At 45.8% G+C, this 19,755-nt stretch overlaps 1 protein-coding gene across 3 annotated transcripts; it reads left to right on the top strand.

Annotated features, from left to right (window-relative positions):
• The first annotated feature begins 520 nt into the window (after window positions 1-520).
• dido1 (death inducer-obliterator 1) lies at window positions 521-18,480 on the top strand. Of its 3 annotated transcripts, none has more exons than XM_030092585.1 (16): window positions 521-673; window positions 2,201-2,266; window positions 3,249-4,210; window positions 4,433-4,862; window positions 5,682-6,023; window positions 8,177-8,396; window positions 10,702-11,263; window positions 11,358-11,517; window positions 11,616-11,732; window positions 11,836-11,997; window positions 12,211-12,364; window positions 12,468-12,981; window positions 13,179-13,326; window positions 13,436-13,525; window positions 13,609-13,804; window positions 14,702-18,480. In XM_030092585.1, the coding sequence occupies exons 3-16, from the start codon at window positions 3,351-3,353 to the stop codon at window positions 18,223-18,225; spliced, it is 7,479 nt and encodes a 2,492-aa protein (XP_029948445.1). In that variant the 5' UTR covers window positions 521-673; window positions 2,201-2,266; window positions 3,249-3,350; the 3' UTR covers window positions 18,226-18,480. The 3 variants fall into 3 exon arrangements, with proteins under 3 accessions (XP_029948445.1, XP_029948446.1, XP_029948444.1); XM_030092586.1 differs by having other exon boundaries at window positions 522-673; window positions 5,679-6,023; window positions 11,836-11,949; XM_030092584.1 differs by having other exon boundaries at window positions 522-673; window positions 5,679-6,023.
• Window positions 18,481-19,755: the final 1,275 nt, after the last annotated feature.

Raw genomic sequence — 19,755 nt, 5'->3', positions numbered from 1 at the left:
CACGAAATTGCCCCTCGGTGTGAATGTGTGGTTATCTGTCTCTCTGTGTTTGCCCTGTGATGGACTGGCGATGTGCCCTGCAACCCTGCACAGGATAAAGATATCCCACATCCAATATACAAGCTGAATGGTTAAATCGGTGGATGTATTATTTTAGATATAACAGGGGACTTGTGGTTTATCACATAGAGTATTCTGTACACCATACATGGAAAAAACCACATACTTAAAGGTGTCTTACATTCTGCAAAAGGATATTTTCTATGAAAAGTTAATTTTTATTGAAAGAGCATCATATACAACAGAGTCATCTCAAAGCACTTTTACAGAGAATAGTCTCAGAACTATATATATATATATATATATATATATATATATATATATATATATATATATATATGTTTTAAGCGTAATGCTTGCAGGAACTGGAATTTGAAATAAATTTCTTATTCTGGATGTAGATGAACTTGCAGCCCTCAAAGCAAAACGAACCCCACACCCGGTGTTATTGAGCCTGCTGTTTAGTCCTCCAGCCCAGCAGGGGCGCTGTAGAGCACATTATTAGCTTACTGAGGACTGTCAGCCATCTGCCGCAGTCAGTTCACACGAACGGAAAATGGAGGATTGACCGGAGAAAGAGCGAGGGCATACCATCGGTATTCCTAGTTATTAGGTGGGTAAACTGCAAGTAGTTAATATTTCAATCGCATAATGTATTTTATTGTAACACTACAGTGGTTGGGCCCGTGCAGATAACCGAGATCCGTATATGATTGATGTTAGCTAACGTTCACCTATCTTCTGTTATATAAAAAACTAGACTTCGTTTTCTTCCAGGAAAAAGTTTCGTATTCGCACACGTTATGACTTTCCGCATTTGTTTGATCTTTGAGGGTTGTGTAAAAATTGCATTTAGATCGGAATTGTCTTAGCATAGCCATGCTCGCTGTAGTTCGCCATCGTTAGCTCTCGTGGGTAGCAGCTAGCTAGCTGCGAGCGCACGCTCAATTCCTCGATAAAATGAACTATTCCAAAAAATGTGGACATGGAGGATTTCAATCGATCTTCGTAGTAATGAAAAAACTTTTCGGACGACTATTTAGTCGACCATTTATCCACCTAAATAAGATACGGGTTGAAATCGAGTGATTTGGCGCAATGTTGATTTGCGGTGTTTCGGATGAAATTGTTTCCTTGTTAAGTGGTGACCCTATGGCGTCCATTGTCGCTGGTAACTGCGGATGTTAAAACGGGACAGGAATCAGCAGCTTTCTAAGCGAACGCTGTTAAAATGGCTTTACAGCAAAGTCTCAAAAGTGTCGTACCACTCTTAGGTCTTACTTTAACAGCCGGAACTAGCGTACGCTACAGGCGGACGGTCACCATTTACCAAGGAAACCACTTAATCCGAAACAACGGCCATCGGCGGAATCGGGAGTGCTGGAGGTAGACTTGTTACGTAACGTTGTGGTGTCTTGAGTTCCAGCTAACGTGAGTATTGCTATCAAATGGGATTGATTCTATAGCAAAGCATTAACGAAATAGATGTTGAAAGTTTGCGTCTGTCGTGCGCACGAAGGCCCGCTGTTGCTACCCCGTTTAGACGTGAACCTGCAACAACCAGGCCCGATTACGCCCATTTCGCTCTGCTAACATGTCCATATTCATAACCACCTTTGTTTTAATCGTGGTAAATCGACTACATTTTTTGGAAATATGTGCGTTATTGATGAGTTTTGATCGTCGTCGCGGCCTCCTCCCATCTTTCTTGGCTACAGTGGTCGTCTCATTCACGTGGCACGTTGTCGTGACCGCACTCACGGTTTTGGCAGTCCTCGTGCGTTTTCCCTCGGTGTTGTCCGTGTCCCTGCACATCGTTTTAATTATGTATTGTCCTTTGGCCAGTTATATTGTTTCCGGTTACCGTAAGGATTCAATCTTATCCTCAGATGAAACTGCCAGTATTTGTTGGAAACGCCCCGCCTGTGTGTTCTGCTCAGTCATTTCGTTTGTGTTTTGGTGTTTAGATCCTCGCCTGCACGATTGTCCTGGTGATTAATGTAGCCCTGTTTGCGAATGTTAAACTGGTTGTGCAGTTGAACTGCACACTCCCTTTATTCCTACTATTGATTAGATTTGTCTTGTTTGTCTGAAGTGCAGAGCGCTTCGATCCTAACTTGCATTTTCCTCTTTCTGGCAGAGCCTTTAACCTGCACCGATACTGATGAGAAGTCTTTGTTTTGCCTTAGGAAGAGCTAAGCTTCAGGTAAGGATGTTTTCTTTCTCACTATGTGTTATGTCAATGAATGGTAGCTAAACTGAGGAGATGCATTTGATTTAAACTGAGATTGATTCTGGTAAATCATCAAAATGGAAAACGGTCCATTTGCAGGACATTTTGGAAGCTTTTTGATTGGCATGACAAATACTTTAACAGAGAACGTATATTATCATTGTAGTCAATCTGTTTGAAAATCAGGCCTCCATCTTCTGTGGTGAGGGAAATATGTCCTCAATAGAGTCAGAATCATGTAAGAAGTTCTCTGAAAGTATCTTGTATAAAATAAAAACTTCAAGTCTGATCTCCAAACTTCATGGTGCTGCTATTGTTTAGTGTACAAGCTTTTTGTGCTTGTTGTTGGCAGCTTATTGGGTTTATTTAGATGTTTTTTGCTGCATTATTTGGTCATTTGGTGGTGGTAATTAGGTAGAGGAAATAGTTGATAGTAGTAGAAAGGCACCGGTTGGGGAAGGGCACACAGTTCTCAGCAGACAAAGACATACAATTCTCTGGAATGTCCATCTTTACTGATCACTCTGATGCAAAAAAGAAAAAAAATCGCTACATTTGTTTATTTATCAGAGTGTCACCTAATGCATTTATGTCCTTTTCAGTTTTTCTGGTTCATTATTTCAGTTTCATTTATGGCATTTTCATGCAACACTCAACCCTGAAAAACGTTTTCAACACACTATACAGGGGTAGAAAACGCCAGGCCTCAGGTTTCAATGTCCTGCATGTTTTCTTTATCTCTCCCTGCTTCAATGTGATCTTCATGTCTTCATCAAGCTTGTAACGAAGCTCAGTAATGAGCTCTCATTGGAGTCTTGTGTGTTGCAAGTGGGAGAGACCTGAAACATGCATTACAGTGGCATTTGAGACCTGGAGTTGTCTACCACTGCACTATTAACATACTTGTATATTTTTTTTTCCTCCATCTTAACTGGAAGTCACATCCTGTTTGCAGGATTTGGCGAGGACGGTGAGCGAAACAGAAGAATGTGGCCGAAAAATTTGTAGAGGAGGCTGATAAATCATCAAAATCCGTGATCTACTGTTGCAAACAGAGATGCCCGTGGAAGTGACAGACAACTCCGAAAGCCGCTGTCCTGTCCGTCGAAGTGGCAGACAGCCCAAGCGTACTGACAAACTCGAGGAATTTCTCTTAACCACCAAAAGAGCGACAAGAAGAAGCGCCCCGGCCGGCCTTGAAAGTGGGGATCCGCCTTCCCAAACTCCAACTGACGCTGAAACCGCCTCCGAGGCCAGCTTCGATGGGGACGCCGCGGTTTTAGACGACAAAGTAGATTACCCTGAGAGGAGGACAAGAAGTAGCACACGGAGTCAGACTCAAATGAAAACCCGAGGCGGTAGGCAGACCAGAGGACGCAGTCGAGCTGCTGCCAAAGATGACGGGAGCTCAGAGAATGAGGACGACAGCATAAATGTTGTCAAAAAGGAGATCAGCAAGGAGGATCAGGATGGAGAGGTTGACCCCAGCTCTAAAGAAGGCAATAATGTCTCACAGACTCAGTTAGAAAAGGACTCTGATAATAAAGAAGCAGCTGAGGAGAGGAGCCAACCTGGAAGTAACAATGAGAAAGATGAAGTGAAGGAGGAGCCCCATGAGCAGACGAGCGCCGCTGCAACACCGGCGAAAAAAGGACCGATAAAGACATACATTAACAAAAAAAGAGCAGTGAGGAACGCCACGTCAGCCGCTGCGTCTCCTGCTGTCTTGGAAACAAAACTCAGGGCTAACCAAAGTGCTGTCAAAACCCGCAAGCCACAGGCGCAAGATGAAGAGGACGACGAAGACGACGACGATGATTCTTCCACATCTTCCTCGTCTTCTTCAACCGAGTCCGAGGATGGAGGCTACGACCCCAACGCACTTTACTGCATCTGTCGTCAGAAACACAACAAACGGTATGTTCCTCCATGCATGATGACGTTACTTAAGATAAGTCTTGCCGTTGTCATTTAGAGGACATCCAGATGGTTGTCCTGCTTGAATGTATGAGTTTCCTCCTTTCAGCTGTGACCACTGTTGGATTCTTTTTGATTTTCTGCTCAGGTGTAGATGTAAAAGGGGTGCCAGGCAAAAAGGTTTGATGACCATTGCATGTTTGAAATTCCTGCGCTCCGTAGGTTCATGATCTGCTGTGACCGCTGTGAGGAATGGTTCCACGGGGACTGTGTAGGCATCACTGAAGCTCGAGGGCGCCTGATGGAGAGAAATGGGGAAGACTACATCTGCCCCAACTGCACGGCCAAGAAAAACCAAGTGGTCAGGCCTGCTACGTCGTTCCTTTCCACCAACTCCGAGGCTGGAAAGGCCAAACCTGACGCTGCTTCTCCAGTCGGCGCTGCTGCTATTGCGTCTTCTGCAGTCACTCCTACAAATACAAACGCGAGCGGAGCGGTGTCCGGTCTGTCAGCTGCACAGGTCGTAGCAGCAGCTACACCTTTGGCTTCAGCAGGACCTGAAGAGAGGGGGTCCGAGGACATGGGCATCAAAGGCAGGATAGAGAAAGCTACCAATCCAACCGGGAAGAAGAAGATCAAGATCTTTCAGCCGGTAGGTCTTAGCAACTGGCGTCAAACACTGTTTTTCATTTGATGGTTGTTTTCAGTGATTTGCATTGTCTCACTTTGTGCTCCATCGTGCTGGGAATTACTTCTATTTATGAAATACTTTGATGGCAGAATCGCCTTAGATAAACTGCGGAGTCGAGTCAGTACATGGATAAGGAAACAATTTCATGGGTGACTCCTTAACACACATTTACTCTTTGAAATAACTATCTCTGAGAACTATTTTTCATGAACTATAATCAATATGTCAATGTGGTGATTTGTGGGCAAAGTGACCAGTAGATTTGCTATCATATCAAACTTTACACAGCAGGTGAGTGGCTGCAGATGGGAGGGAAGCGTCTGCTTTTACTTGTGTGCAAGGAAAGCAAATCCTGCAGGAGCTTCACAATAAAAGCCTCTTGCTAGCTTTGCTCTTACAAGGTGTTGAATATAAGAAAGAGGCCAGTTTCTTGTCATTGATCACTGACTTTCTGATGTTCCCAGTATTTAAATACACGCTAACTATAAATGTGTGTAATAAATTACCAGCCTCTGCTGCTTAAGCATTTTTATTGTGCTCTTTAAATGTTGTATTGAAAATATTTCACAATAAATGCAAAGGTCAATGTTTGAGGAACAGAATCTTTATAAAGAGAATCAAATTGATACAATGCAGAGTAACAGATGGTTGATCACTCCTCGAACCTGAAAGCTTCAGCAATAATGTTGTACAGATTTTTCAGTGAATTGGGGCAGTAGTGTGTAAAATATCAGTGCCAAGCATTAGCTGTTAATGTTATTTTGTACTGACTTGAAGCAGGCAGTGCAGCAGCCAGCTGAGCCTAAAGCAGACCCGAAGGCTGCAGCGACAGTGGAAAACAAGGCCTCGGCTTCAGCAGACCAGAGAGCCGCGGCAGACACGGAGCAGAAGATCGCTTCCAACGTGGAGGTGAAAACCACCCCGACGGAGGAAGCCACCGAGGAGGAGTCCTCTCTCCCCAAATGCATCGGCCCCGGCTGCGACAACAACGCCCAGCCAGACTCGGTGTACTGCGGGAACGACTGCATCCTGAGGCACGCCGCTGCAGCCATGAAGTCCATCACGGACGTCAAAGAGCCTCAGCAGAAGACCAACACTCAGAAAAACAAGTCCACACCACAGGTAACACGGACGCCTGAAAAGAGTTGATAACATGACCGGGAACACCTTTCACCCAACGTGATACAGTGTAGCTCTCATCAAACCTTTTATTATGTTACAACAAGTACAAATAATTCTGCTCTCTTGATTTAAAGAGGTGTACTCTATCAAAAAGTGAAGTTTAAGCAGCAGGAGAAGAAATGGAGCGTGAGGCTAAATATAAAAGTGAATTGGTCAAAAAGGGTGTGCCAATATGGCTTCTTTGACACAACGGACAAAATAATAGTGAGGTGAAGGGCCTGCCTGAGTTTACAATGGTTAAAATGAGGGAGCCACAGGGTGAGCGGTTTCTCTGCTCCCAACACACCTCAATCAGACCAAGTGAAACGAGCTGTTAATTTGATGCAGGTGTTTCTGAGCAGGTGAGTCTCTAAATCCTGCTCTGCAGTTTTTCCTCTGTCGTCTTCTGCTCAGGCCGACAGCACACCTTAACCACTAATGTGAGTCTGATTAGGCTTCTGATGATCCCGAAATGTTTTAGATTTCAGGTGAGTTTACACAACAAAAACTGGACAAATGAACCTCTGAAAATAAAACGTGTTAATTGTAATGAGTTTCCATGCTTGTGTAACAGTGTGGCAGTAGTTGTGATGCTTTTCTTTTAACTGCAGTCGGCGGGGATTTCCTGCACTTCTGTTATGTGTCAGAATGGACAGCCAGAAGCTTGTTTGGGACAAACTTTCAAGTAACTGCAAATGACTCTTGATTTTACTGTTTGTTGTTTAATCATCGCAGTCTCAGTCAAGTTGTTGCTGTCTTGTGTGATTTTTGTGTCTTTGTGGACTCTTCTCTTCAAGACCCTTCATAGGTGGAGGTTTTTATGTTAAAAGGCTCAGTGTGCCAGAGTCAATAGAATTCCACTAGCAGAAACGACACACAGCATCCAGAATGTCTTTAGTGGTGTATCACAGCCTAAACTATTAGTTTTGAATGGTGTTTCTTTTTTTTTTGTGTAGATAGTGAGCAGGTCTCCATTCTAAAAGCCCACTGTCTTCATCTTATTTTAGTGGATGGAAGTTCTACCAAGCTATTCATATGTGATAGAAACGTCGTTCCTTGCTGCTGGACTCAAGGCTCTGAAAAAACAGCTACTTAAATGGATGCCAGTAAAATGTAGCTGCTGAGAATAGCTTCGGCTGTTTCCACATATATTTGGGTCAAGCCAAAGGCAGCCACACCAGTAAAAAAGATGCAATGTTTCAATTTTCAACTAATACGGTCCCTTCTCACATATGCTTTTCATGACCGCGCAGAGCAGCCGCTCTAAACAAGGGAAGTGTGGGGTATCCATGACAACCAGGCGGAAGTTGTTGTAAAACCAAAACAGCCTTGCTCAGGACTCTGAAGTCTCACGTGACAGTCATGCATTACGGTCTTTTGTCACACACTCACGCCACACATTGTATTTCTCACACTGAAAAAAAAAAAATACTGGTAAATTTTGCTGGTGCGCCGCTGCTATGGAACCGCAAAGAGTCAAACACGTGTGCAAGCTTGTCACTTACCTGTCAATCAAAAAAGGAAAGGGGTGAGGCTAAAATCGCGCAACAGCCAGTGGAAAAAAAGGATTTTTATCACGTGAGTCTGCTCGAGAGTGAGCAGCAGAGACTTCCTTCTATCCACCATTATAACGTGATCACTTTCCCGGGATTGAGCTGATTACGGGTGCCTGTGTAGTTCATAAAGGCGCAATATCTAGACTTTGGGTCGAGCTAAAGGCGGTGCGCTTTCACAAATCTGCCGCGCCGCACCCCAGGTCTATCCAAGCCGCTCCGAGACCCCCCCCTTTCAGTCGCTCTCGGGGCGGGTGAGTTAGAGCGAGTGGCGCTTTCACACCAAACCCAGTTGTGCCGTGCTCGGTCCAAAAACTCTGTTAGGTCCAGCTAAAGTGGGTAAGTGTGAAAACACCCTTGGAGACGGTATACAGAAATGCAGAGGGTCCTACAGATGACGACTGTTAGAATAGCAGTGATTTGCTGTTAACACTGGAAAACCGTGCTCCAAGAGGAAGGCTGGTATTGATTTGTTTGCCAGAGCCCTGTTGAACTGTCACCAAAAAAAATCAGAGCTTCAAGTCAGTAAAATGGCTGATTTTGCCTTTCTTCTCCCCCCAGAGGAGTGGTGCTGGTGGCAAGAGAGCCCAGAAGACGGCCCGGGACGAGTCGGACAGCGAGGACGACGTCAGCCCCGATCCAGACGAGGACGACGAAGACAAGCATGCCGTGGAACACCCGCCGCCGCCCGCCACTGCGTCCTGGTCCAGCGACCATAATTACATTGCAGTGACACCAGAAAAGACTGCACCCATATCATCAACCGTGTTAAACAAAAAGTGTATGTATCTCTTTGAAGGTTCTGAGCGGTTCCTGAAACCACAGTGCTGCTCCTCTGTTCCACATGTAGTCACTGTCCTGCTAACGCTTTTGGGGAAACAACTCAAACTTGTCTGTGCACTAGTTTTTCCCACATCATGTGTGAAATTTTGGGAACATTTGGAAAAATGCAAAAAGAGAATGTTAATGAATTCCTGGCAGCTGGAGAGCAGGTAAGTTTGGTAAGTATTCGGTGATTTGTAGGCGTTTATGTTGAGCGCTCCCTCAACGACACACAAGATCATTTCATTTGGTACTTTCTATTATGTGGCTCGAGGTGGAGCCTTTCCAGCTGGACATTTGATGATCATATAAGGAACATCTCTGCTTCTTTAATATTGGAGAGTTTTTTGGCAGCAGCTTATAAGTTGGCCAGCAAATGTCTGAAGTGAGCAGTTTCTCCAATTGGCATCCGAATGCGTCACGTTTTGAATCCAGAAGGTTTAAAGGCAGTGCTCTCAGTGAAAGCTGAAGAAGCCATGCTGAAGACGGAGAGATCTGAGTGGAATGGGCTTGTGTGCGCGTCTGGGGTGAGATTTGACCTTGATTCGTTTGCTTGTACGAGTTCCTGAACTTCCCGGGTTCGTCACCTCTGCTGTTGGTCACAGAACCGATCCCTCCCTCCCTCCTTCCCTCCAGCAGGTAGGTGTTCGAGTCCCGTGTTCATGAGGTCAATGAACATGGCTCATTTCTGCAGGTTGTGTTTTTAATTGCCCTTCATTTTGTGGCTGTCAAGCTGTGTTCTCCAAAGTTTTTGCTTCATATTGAACACAAATCATCACTTCTCCAAACTGGCTTTTAAATAAAAGGTGAAAAACAGATTTTTGGATGGCTCAGTTGATTATGTTAGCACTACTGGCTCGCTGTAGGAAACCCTCACCAGTTCAGCGCGACATACAGAGCTAGCAGACGTGCACATATACCCGGACACGCGGCGCCCGGCAGCCTCTGGGATGGTGGTGAGGACCCTCTTCCGTGAAGACCAGAGAGCAGCAGACGCGAGGAAGACCGCCGCTGAGAAACGGAAGCTGAAGAGCTGAGCCTGGTGACGACCACCGCAGAGAAGAGGATCCAGCTTCAGACGTTTCTGCTACACATTTGGCTCCTGATGGGATTGGAGACGGGGATTAGGAAGCTGGTTTTGAATTGACGATTGATTCCTGTCGGCTCTAATATTTGATAAGGGCTAAAGGAAGAAGCTATGACAGAATTTAGTTTAAATATGTAAATTCTCACTTAAAAAATGAGCTTTTGGTCATTGGATCCATTGTGTGACATTTTGATAGTTGCTGTTTTGAGTTTTTCTCAAGCCAGATTACTTTTATTGCTTTTTCTGCTTTAATGTTGTTGGAGCACAAACTTGTGGTATAGAAATGAAGTGGGCTTTATACAACCAGTGAAGGTTTGATTTGCAGAGGAGTGTTCGGAGCTTTTCCATGAGTTTTGGTGCAAAGTGATGGTTGCATTTAATTTTATTGTGCCTGAAATCTGACAGATGTCAGTCATGAGGCTTCCTGTACATGTCCCATGACTGTCATATATGAGATCCTTCGCCTCTGGGTCAGAGGTCATCCTGTTAATGAGCGGCTGTGTATCTTTTCTGAAGAAATGCAAGTACTCTGAATGTTAAGGAAAATGCTAACTTTAAACTAGTTATTTCAATATCAGATTTATTTTTGGTGACTTTGGGTCAACTTTCCCTTTTGTCCTCTGTTAGTGACATGAAGGTGTTGTGGCATCAAGGCAGCTTCTTCAGGTGTCACGTCGCACATTCAGATGAACCGTATCGTCATGATGTTTTCTCTCAGGTTATTAATCCTAATGGGTTCACTGGGAGTTTCCACAACATGGCTTGTGCCCGAATGGAAATGTTTATTCAAATGAGTCGGCCTGTTCTACAAGGTTCTCCTTGATTCCTCTGGAGAGCGAGGAACGTCCCCCCTCAGAACCTGGATGAACTGGGTGGATCTGCTGTCCTGGATACTAATAAATAGGGAGCATTTTCCATTTGTGGTCAACTATGTGTGTTTATTTTAGGATTGACTGTAAAGTGCACAAACATGAATCTTTCTCTTCTGGTCTTTATGAATGTTACCTTGTAAAGTTTAATCCTTCAGAAATGTGGACAACGATATGTGGCTGCTATCTAGTGACATTAATGATCTGATCTCATTAACCAAAAAATGATACCAGCCCATTGGTCATTACCGATACTGTGTAAGCTGGCATATTCCTAAATCTAGGCTCTTGTTTTTTTTTATTTTCAGCATCTCCAAGAGAAGAGAAGCCAAGTGAGAAGGAGCAGAAGGAGAAGGACACGACCCCACCTCCTGGAAGGCCCTCCTTAAGATCTTCTTCACAGGCCAAAGGAAGCACGAAGCCCCCACCGATGAAGCCGGCCAAGGTTTCTCCGAAGGGCAAGAAGCCTCCGCCTCAAGCGGCGCCTTCGAAGGCATCCAAAAAACCTGCTGCAGCTTCGACCGCTGTTGCCACAAAGTCTAAAAAACCAGGCTCGACAGCGGCCCCGTCTCCTTTCCCCCCCGGCCCCATCCACGTCACCGGAGCGCTCCGAGTCACCAAGTCCAACTTCACCATTCCAAAGAAGCAGCCGCAGCCGCAACCGAAAGAGTCCAGCAGCAACAGTCCGTCCGGTTCATCGTCCAGAGTACCGTCATCTCCGGTCTCCTCGACTCCCCCCAGCCACTCCTCCTCCTCCAGACCTCCACATCCAGCGGTTTCCGCGCCTCATGTTCCCCCCATGCCGCCTCCACACAACAAACAGATGAGGACCAACATTCGCCGCTCGCTGACGGACATCCTCTACAAGAGGTAAGAGTTCCGCAAAGCACACTTTACAATACTGTCATGTTTTTTTTTTGACACTTGGAAGTACGTAAACATCTTAATTTGTTGTTGCTTGAAGGGTGAGTGACAGTGATGATCTGAAGATGACAGAGAATGAGGTGGCGAAGCTGGCATTCGCCATTGAGAGGGAGATGTTTAACCTCTGCCTCAGCACAGACAGCAAGTACAAGAACAAATACAGATCCCTCATGTTCAACCTGAAGGATCCCAAAAACAAAGTGAGTCAACACACACATGCACACGCTCCAGCAGCAGTTGTGGTGTTATAAAGTCCGTTTTGTGATATTCATAGATCTCCCCTTGTGTTTTTGTGTAGGGCTTGTTCTACCGGGTTATAGGTGGGGAGGTTACTCCCTTCAGACTGGTGAGACTAAGTGCTGAGGAGTTGCTCTCCAAGGAGATATCTGAATGGAAAAAACCTGAAGCTGCTGAGGTAAATGCTGCTCTTTATTAAATAAGCCTTTTTTTGCAAGTCAGAGTGATGACTGAAGCATTTCTGCATGGTAGCAGCTGTTAACGTCCTTGTTCATATGCAGACTCAGTCTCCTGGCGCTAGAGCCCATTCAGGGCCGTCAAAAGTGGGCAACAGGCACGATTCCAGCTCCCACAGCGTCGATACAGATGATGCGCCGCCGACGTCTGATGCTGATGTATGTATCACTGGCACTGCTTCATCTTCTCACGTGGCTTCTGCTACAGTAAGTTGTGGCAAGCTGCTCTTCCTCACTTTTCTCGTCTTTCTTTTCAACTTGCATGGAGCTCTTTTTTATAGTGTTGCTGAGATGCCAGCTAGCCTGTCCTTTGCTCTTCCCTTTTTAAACTTTAACCTGAAGCTGGAGCTGTTCCACGACTGATCCTTAACCATTCATTTTAGCTAATGTGTAAACTCTGAAATGTTTATGGATTCACAGGACCAGGATGACTCTGGCTCCACGCCTTCAGTTCAGTCCTCCGCTGAGCCCAACAGTGGAAACAGCATGCCCGACGTTTTCAGCAGCATGCTTAAAGACACGACGGCTGAACACAAGGCTCATCTGTTTGACCTGAACTGTAAAATATGCACAGGTATGTAACAAGCTCGCATCAAGTGTCTGACTGAAACACTTAGAGGGAATTTGTTAATTAATTGCTGTATTAATTAATTGTATTATTGTATCTTGCACTTTAGGGCAGAAAATGGAAGATGAACCTGCAGCTAAAAAGTCCAGACTCACTAAAAAGCCTGAATCAAAGCCGCTTCGACAAGATTCACTTTCAAGGCCAGGAGACGTTTCTCCTGTCATCCATTCTCAAACCTCTGCAGCATCCCAGCACCAAGAGCCATCGACGCACCAGGCTTCAGCCTCGGCGGCCTACCAGCCCAGTGTGGAGCCGGCTGTTCCCGAATCGCAGCTCCAGCTTTATCAGGAGGACCTGAACATGATGGCTCCTCCAGCCCAGGCCCCGGCACCCGTGGCCCCCGCCGTCTCCTCCGTCACCATCACTCGCAGAGATCCCCGCATGGCCAGGCACAGCTCCGGGGTGACGGTCAGCTTCCCCACCGCAGAAAAACCCACCACCACTGCAGCCGAGATGCCTCCAGCTCCAGTTATCACTTCGGTTGAGGTTGGACCAAAAGCCCCCCTGCCGCTGCCTCCAGCTCCCCCGCCTCCAGTGGCTACAGCCAAACTAGCAAAATCAAGGTGTTTGATCTCCTCCTACTTCAACCTTCCTAACATTTTTCCTGAATGTTTTTCTGGTCGCTCAACACGAGGGTAAAAAGTCTACTGCATGACAGTTATAGTCGAAAAACAGACTGTTGTACGTGTACATTGAGCATTGATTGTTAGGTTTTAGTGTCAGTACGTGTCTAAAATGAGAATGATTGTGTTTCTCTTAGTTCATCTGAGCCTCCTCCCGAGGGGGAAACGGCAATCTTCCTCCATGGTCAAGACAAAATCTGGAAAGGTTTCATTAACATGCCGTCAGTCGCAAAGTTTGTGACCAAGGCGTACCTCGTCTCTGGAGCCTTTGAACACCTGAAGGAGGTAACTTTTATCAAAGCAGACGTTTCGTTTTTATTCAATCTTCAGAATTTCTAGTCTTTGTCAATAGTGAAACTCAGAAATAGATTGAAGTTTTCTCCTTGTCGTACAGGATTTGCCAGACACGATTCAAGTCGGAGGCAGGATCTCGCCGAACACAGTGTGGGACTACGTTGGGAAGCTTAAAACGTCTCTTTCCAAGGTTTGTTCTTGCAAATGTGAATAGATATTTCAAATTTAAATGTAATATGTTTCTTGAAGACATTTTCCCCCTCCATCTTGCAGGAGCTGTGTTTGATCCGTTTCCACCCAGCGACAGAGGAAGAGGAGGTGGCATACGTCTCTCTCTTCTCTTACTTTAGCAGCAGGAAGCGATTTGGTGTGGTGGAAAAAAACAACCGCCGTATCAAAGACCTCTATCTCATCCCACTGGGCTCAAAGGACCCATTACCCTCCAAATTATTACCATTTGATGGGCCAGGTAAGGATTTAGAGGATTACACAAAACCAAATTGTTACTTGAGTGTAATAGAATTTTTTGCTAAGGTGTTATTTTCTGTCTCTCTACTTGTGGTGAGTATGATTATCATGAGGCTATTCACAGAGTTGAACTGTAGAGGGCGCTGGCGCCCCTTGTTGTGACTTTGTGCATGTAACAGCTTCTGTCTTGTGTATCTGACTTGTATCACACGTTTCCAATAAATAAAGTTTGAATAGAGGGTTGGTGCCATTTCAGGCCGGTCTCAGCCTGTTGTTTCTTCAGACTTGACCCAATATGAACATTATTGAATGCATTGTAGTCAATACATTTCTCTGAAGTAAGCTGTCAGTCACTGAGCCGCTGTTCACATACCTGCTGCACCTCTGGAGTATAAACACCAGATGTTCCGACACCTGTCCTCACACCCGAAGTGTCAAGGATGGACTTTGTAGACTGCAGTGTACCTGCCTCATATGACCAGTGCAGCTGTGGAAGTTAAAAAGGTCATTCATCTGTCAGAATACCATGAGAGGTCTGCCTGAGAAGATCCTGACATCTCTGTGATGATCGACACCAAACTGTTGCTGTCTGTCCTCAATGCATAATTTCTATTATAGATAGTTGACGTTTTGGAGTGGCTTCATTAGCATTTGGTTATGTCATAAAAACACAAGTCAGTGTCAAATTTAACAACTTTATCCCTATTTAAATGAAAACAGGAAGTTGTTGCACTGTTGTCACATTGAATTAAATAATACTGTGGAGAGGTGAAATGGCAGTAAAATCCTGGATGACCTTCATGTACCTGTATTCATTCTCTGTTTACAACTCTGTTTTATGGAAAAAAAATGTATTTCAAAGCTCTTTATCAATATTTTTCTTCTTTTTCATTTACAGGACTTGAACCAGCCCGTCCCAACCTCCTCCTGGGATTGCTGATCTGCCAGAAGGACAGAAAGCGTGCAGGTGCTCCCATAGAAACTGAGGAAAAGCGGTTGAAGATCCAGACAAAAGATGCAGACGACACTGGTCCTCTGAAAGATCCTGCCTCACTCAAAGCAGAAAGAAGCTCAAGGCAGAGTCTTGAAATCCCCTTCAGTACGACTCCTCCAGGGTCACCTCCGCCCAGCTCCGCTGAGATTTCGAGCAGCACTGCTGGCACCGCCTCAGTTCTTTCCCTGTTGTCCTCTATCAAAGCTCCAGCCTCATCCGCTGCCACAGGCAGGGACTCCCCAACATCTTCCAGCTCCATGGCAGCTGCAGCCAATGCCAGCCCCCTTCAGACCATTCTCAAGACTCTTTTTGGGAAGAAAAACTCAGACGCTTCCAACTCTCCGTCCGATCAAGGCGGAGAACAATCTGCTCCGACCTCTACGCTGTTGGATCCTATTGTGAGACAGTTTGCACAGATTTCTAAAGAGACATCAGTGGATGAAGATGAAGATGATAGACCGTACGATCCGGAAGAGGAATATGATCCTGGCCACGGCTATAATGAGCCTAAGAGGTCTACGGAACCAGTAACCAAAGCCGAAGTTTCTCAGCAGCCTGAAGTTGGATCAAGTGAAGCGGATGATGTGGCATATGACCCAGAAGACGACTCTATATTTGAAGAGGTCAAGATGACGGTTCCAGGTCAAGTGAAGGCGACACCTGAATGCATGGCTGATCCACAAAAGATTCTGGAGAGCCTTAAACAGATTGGGGACCAAATCCCCTCCAGCCCACCCACTAAGTCGCTTTTGGTGAACACTCAGCTACTTCAGCTTGGCAAAAAGGTTGAGGAACTAGTTAAATCCTCGTCAGTTGCTCCCTTGATCAGCCAACGACGAGATCCCAGGCAGATGAAGGATCCTCGCCAGGCCGATGACAGCAGGAAGTCATCAGAGGAGAAAGAGCAGACATCTGCTTCGTCGTCAGAGCCCGTCTCTCTGCCACAGCCTGTGGTAGAAGAGCCAAAGTTGCCTGTGACAGCCGAGGTGGCAGAGCCGCCACAAGACAAGGAGACGTCTCAGACTCCAGAGGAAAAGCAAAGCGAGACGTCATTGTTCCTGGACTCGGATAAGACAGAGGTCTCCATTCCTTTATTAGGAGAGGTGGTGGAACCTGATATGGAGGTCAACTATATGGATGAAAAAGAAGTAAAACCTGAGAAAACTGAGCCAATTGAACCTGAAACAGATCTGGACAAGTACAGTATTTGGCCTAATGCTGCCAGTATTTTAAAAGTTGCTGAGGAAACTGAGTATGAGATGAACAGCCAAGACACGCCAGCGAATAGCTATTTTAACGAGCCTACAAATACTTCCACAATAACGTCCGCAATCCCGGTACTTGCTCAAAGCACGATGGCCGATGCCCATTCACATCACATGCCACATCAAATGTCAGTGTCGCGCTTTGACAACGAGTACAGGCCCTCAGCTGACATTCCTTCACAGTCCAACTTCCCACCTTCCCATCCCATGCAAGGACAAAATCTGATCATGAGGCCTCCGCCAGCATCTATGATGCCATCCATGCAGGGTCTTCCCCCAATGTCGGCTCCTGTTTCAATGCACGGTCCTCCCCCACCCATGCGTGTCCCTCTCCCCGGACATGGCCGCCCTCCCATGCATGGTGACAGCAGTCAGCAGTTTGGCCCTCCTCCAACTTCATACACTCCGTATCAGAGTCAGTGGCCAGGACCTCAACCACAGCTGCAGCAGCAGCAGCTGCAGCAGCAGCCTCCTGGACCATCACCTCAAAATATTGTGGCACCCAGAGGACCACCTCCATTCCCTCAAATGGCTCAAAGAGGCCACCCTCCTCAAATGTTTGAACCATCCATCCAACCATCCATTCCTCCACAGCACATTGCACAACAAGGGCCCCCTCCAGGACTCTCCCTACCTCCTAATCTGGCTGGACAGGTCAACTTACCTCCACCAAGATTCAGTAGTCCTCTGCCACAGTTTAATTTTCCTGCCAACAGAGGCCCTCCACCGCCTTTTACAGCACTGCCACCTGGTCCCTTTGACAACAAGCTCCCCCCACCAAACCTTTTCCCTGGTTCCAGAGGTCCCGCTCCATCCCCCTATGGTGACCGTGGGACTCAACCTCCAATGGTTGACCAGCCTCGAGGACCGGGAGACCAATATAACAAAGAGCCTCCGAATATGTCCTTGCAAATGAATATGGACCAGAGTCCTAACACTCCCCATATCTTTAAAGATGGTCAGGGCAATCCACCAGGTCAACCCTACCGGGGACCTTTGCCTAACCAGTATGAAGACAGAAGAGTTGGACCTCGTAGTGGGGACGTCGGTGGACAGCTCTTCAGTCCACATAATCAGTTCGGAGGCTCCAGACTGTCATCCTCACCTCCGCACCGAGGATCATATGAAGAGCACCGAGGTCTTCTACCTCAGGACAGCAGACCTCACTCTTCTCAGCCCTTCAGAGGATCGGAGGGGTATCGCTTTGAGAGACTCTCTGATGAGAATAGACCTGTCCGTCACAGTGGGCCACTGCTGCCAACCCCTGCAGAGGCCCCACTCGTTCCCCCGAGTCGCATCGGTGTCCATAACTCTGACCTACACAGGGAGGACCGCTGGCGTCGCCACTCTCCTGAAATGAGGAGAAGGAGCAGCTCTACCCTTGAGGACTCTGAACCTCGCATTGGAGATCGTTTCAGTCGCTTCGAAGGAGGAAACAGAGAAATGGGTCCTGGCTCCTTGCAGCCGCCTGAAGAGAGACAGAGGGAGTTATCAGAGGACCGCCGTAGAGAAAAAGAGAGAGAAGCCCCTCACGGAGGGAGACCCTCGTGGGACAGAGGGCAGGGGAAGCGCTGGAGCCGAGAGCGAGAGTGGGACAGAGGCAGAGAGCGCGACAGGGAACGGGATCAGGAGCGGAGCCGAGAACGGGACCGCAGCCGAGAGCGAGACCGCAGCCGGGGCCGGGAAGGCGAGCGGCACAGGGAGACCGAGGGAGAGCGACACAGGGATCAGGACCCAGACAAGAGGAGAGACAATCGGGACAGAGACAGGGAAAGAGAAAGGGACAGAACCAGGGACTCGGACAGGAGAGACAGCGACCGTGACAGAGCGAGAAATCGCGACCGAGATCGGGAACGTGATCGCGACAGGAAACGGGACAGATCCAGAAGCAGAGAGCGGGACCGAGACCGGGATCGCGGTAAAGACCGGACCAGGGACAGAGACCGAGACAGGGACCGAGAAAGAGATCGGGACAGAGACCGGGAGAGGGACAGGAACAGAGACAAGGAGAAGGAGCGGGAGAGGGATCGGGACAAAGACAAAGACAAAGATCGACGAGAAAAAAGCAGAAGCAGGGAAAAGAAAGAAGAGAAAAAGGACAGTAAACATGATGCGCGCAAGGAGAGTGATAAACCTGCAGAGAATGTGAAAAAGGACTCATAGCTGCTCTTCTTGGACAACGTGGCTCTAAAACTTTTCGGGAGGTGGGAAAAAAATCATTGTCGATGTTCAGTATTTGGTAAAATTTTCACAGATGTGTTCTTACAAGAACAAAACACATTTGACTGTTTTTTTTGTCACTCGAAGCTTTCAGAGTTTATTACTGTTGAAGCGCAAAGAACTGAGACATTTTAGTTGCTTGTGTACAAAACGTGTAAGTAGGCTATTCAGTCTGTGTCCCTTGCTGAAGCAATTTTTTTTAAGAAAACAATTGATTAACACACTATTTGCAATGTGTACATATGAATGTATTTGTGTATATACTGACGTTTTTAATAATGATTTTCTAAGTAGAGAAAAAAGCCATATATCCGAGATGCGATGGTTAAGGCAACACTGTCAAGACACAAATGTGTGTATGTGTGTGTATCTTCAGTAGCTTTGAATTAAAGGACTTCTTATTTACAGTATACATCCCATAAATGGTTGTTGATGATTGTCCTAATTTTGTTTCAGTTCAAACGATTAAACCTGTTTGATGAAGTTTTTCCTGTTTTGTTTTGAATGGTTCTACATTACTGCGCTTCCCATTCAAAAAAAATCTACGGCGGTTTTCTTTTCAGGAATGGCTACAGGTGGTCCCTTTAATATGAAATATTAATCAGCCGTGGTTTACAGCCACTGCAACCAACGTACGAAGGCAGGAACTTTCAGAACAATATAGCAGCGTCTCAGGTTTGCACTTGATCCTTGTGTCCAGTTTTAATCATTGATGCTCCTCTCAGGGTCCAGATTGGAAACCGATCGTCTAATACTGTGGATTTATACTCTTCTGACCTGGGATCGTCAGGGAAACGGTATTTTATAAACATTTCTTCAAAAAAATGCATATTCCCAACAATTTAAAGGTATGAAATTTAGTTGGCGATCACATTTTCAACCTATAATAGTGTTTTTGATGTTAGTCTTAGAATGACAAATATGTTGCTGATTTTTCTTGATATTTAAACAAAAGGCTTAAAGATGGAGAGCTAAAAAGGTAAATATAAAGTATTTAATAGGATTTCACCCACTTTATTTGATGATCTGATATGTTAATGTCAGATTGCTAGCTATCACAGGAATTTCATTAATTCCCCATAAACCTCTAAGTTCGACACTGCAGTGGGAGGTCACCACTCTAATAACTGACCAGCAGTAACTCACCTGTCCCTAAACGCAATGTAGAACCGTCAGTAGCAACTTTGTTTTTATTCAGTTTGGTGTGCTGGTTTTGAGTCCCCACACTGTAAATCTGTCTTTCATTGTCAAAAAAAACCGTCTGGCTGGTAAAAGTATCCTGTTACTGTCTAAACATAATTTGATTCCTATAATTACAAATAAAAACACAAGTGATCATTTCTAATGTATAAAAAGAAGACAAATTTCACAAACTTTCTTTGAATTTTTTACTTATTGCAGTGATTTTATCTACAATCAATGAGCTCTTCAATGTGACATGTTTCCACTTGTACAAGTTGGATATCTTGACAA

Source organism: Salarias fasciatus, chromosome 5 (genome assembly GCF_902148845.1).
Source record: "Salarias fasciatus chromosome 5, fSalaFa1.1, whole genome shotgun sequence".
In the NCBI taxonomy this organism is placed as follows: Eukaryota; Metazoa; Chordata; class Actinopteri; order Blenniiformes; family Blenniidae; genus Salarias; species Salarias fasciatus.
This window is presented reverse-complemented; position numbering and strand designations above follow the sequence as displayed.

Excerpts from the sequence above, each read along its gene's own strand:
- dido1 (XM_030092584.1), top strand. The coding sequence starts at position 3,351 with ATGCCCGTGGAAGTGACAGACAACTCCGAAAGCCGCTGTCCTGTCCGT. Across the intron at positions 11,264-11,357 it reads ACGGACATCCTCTACAAGAG|GGTGAGTGACAGTGATGATC; the intron begins GTAAGAGTTCCG and ends TGTTGCTTGAAG. Across the intron at positions 12,982-13,178 it reads GCCAAACTAGCAAAATCAAG|TTCATCTGAGCCTCCTCCCG; the intron begins GTGTTTGATCTC and ends TGTTTCTCTTAG.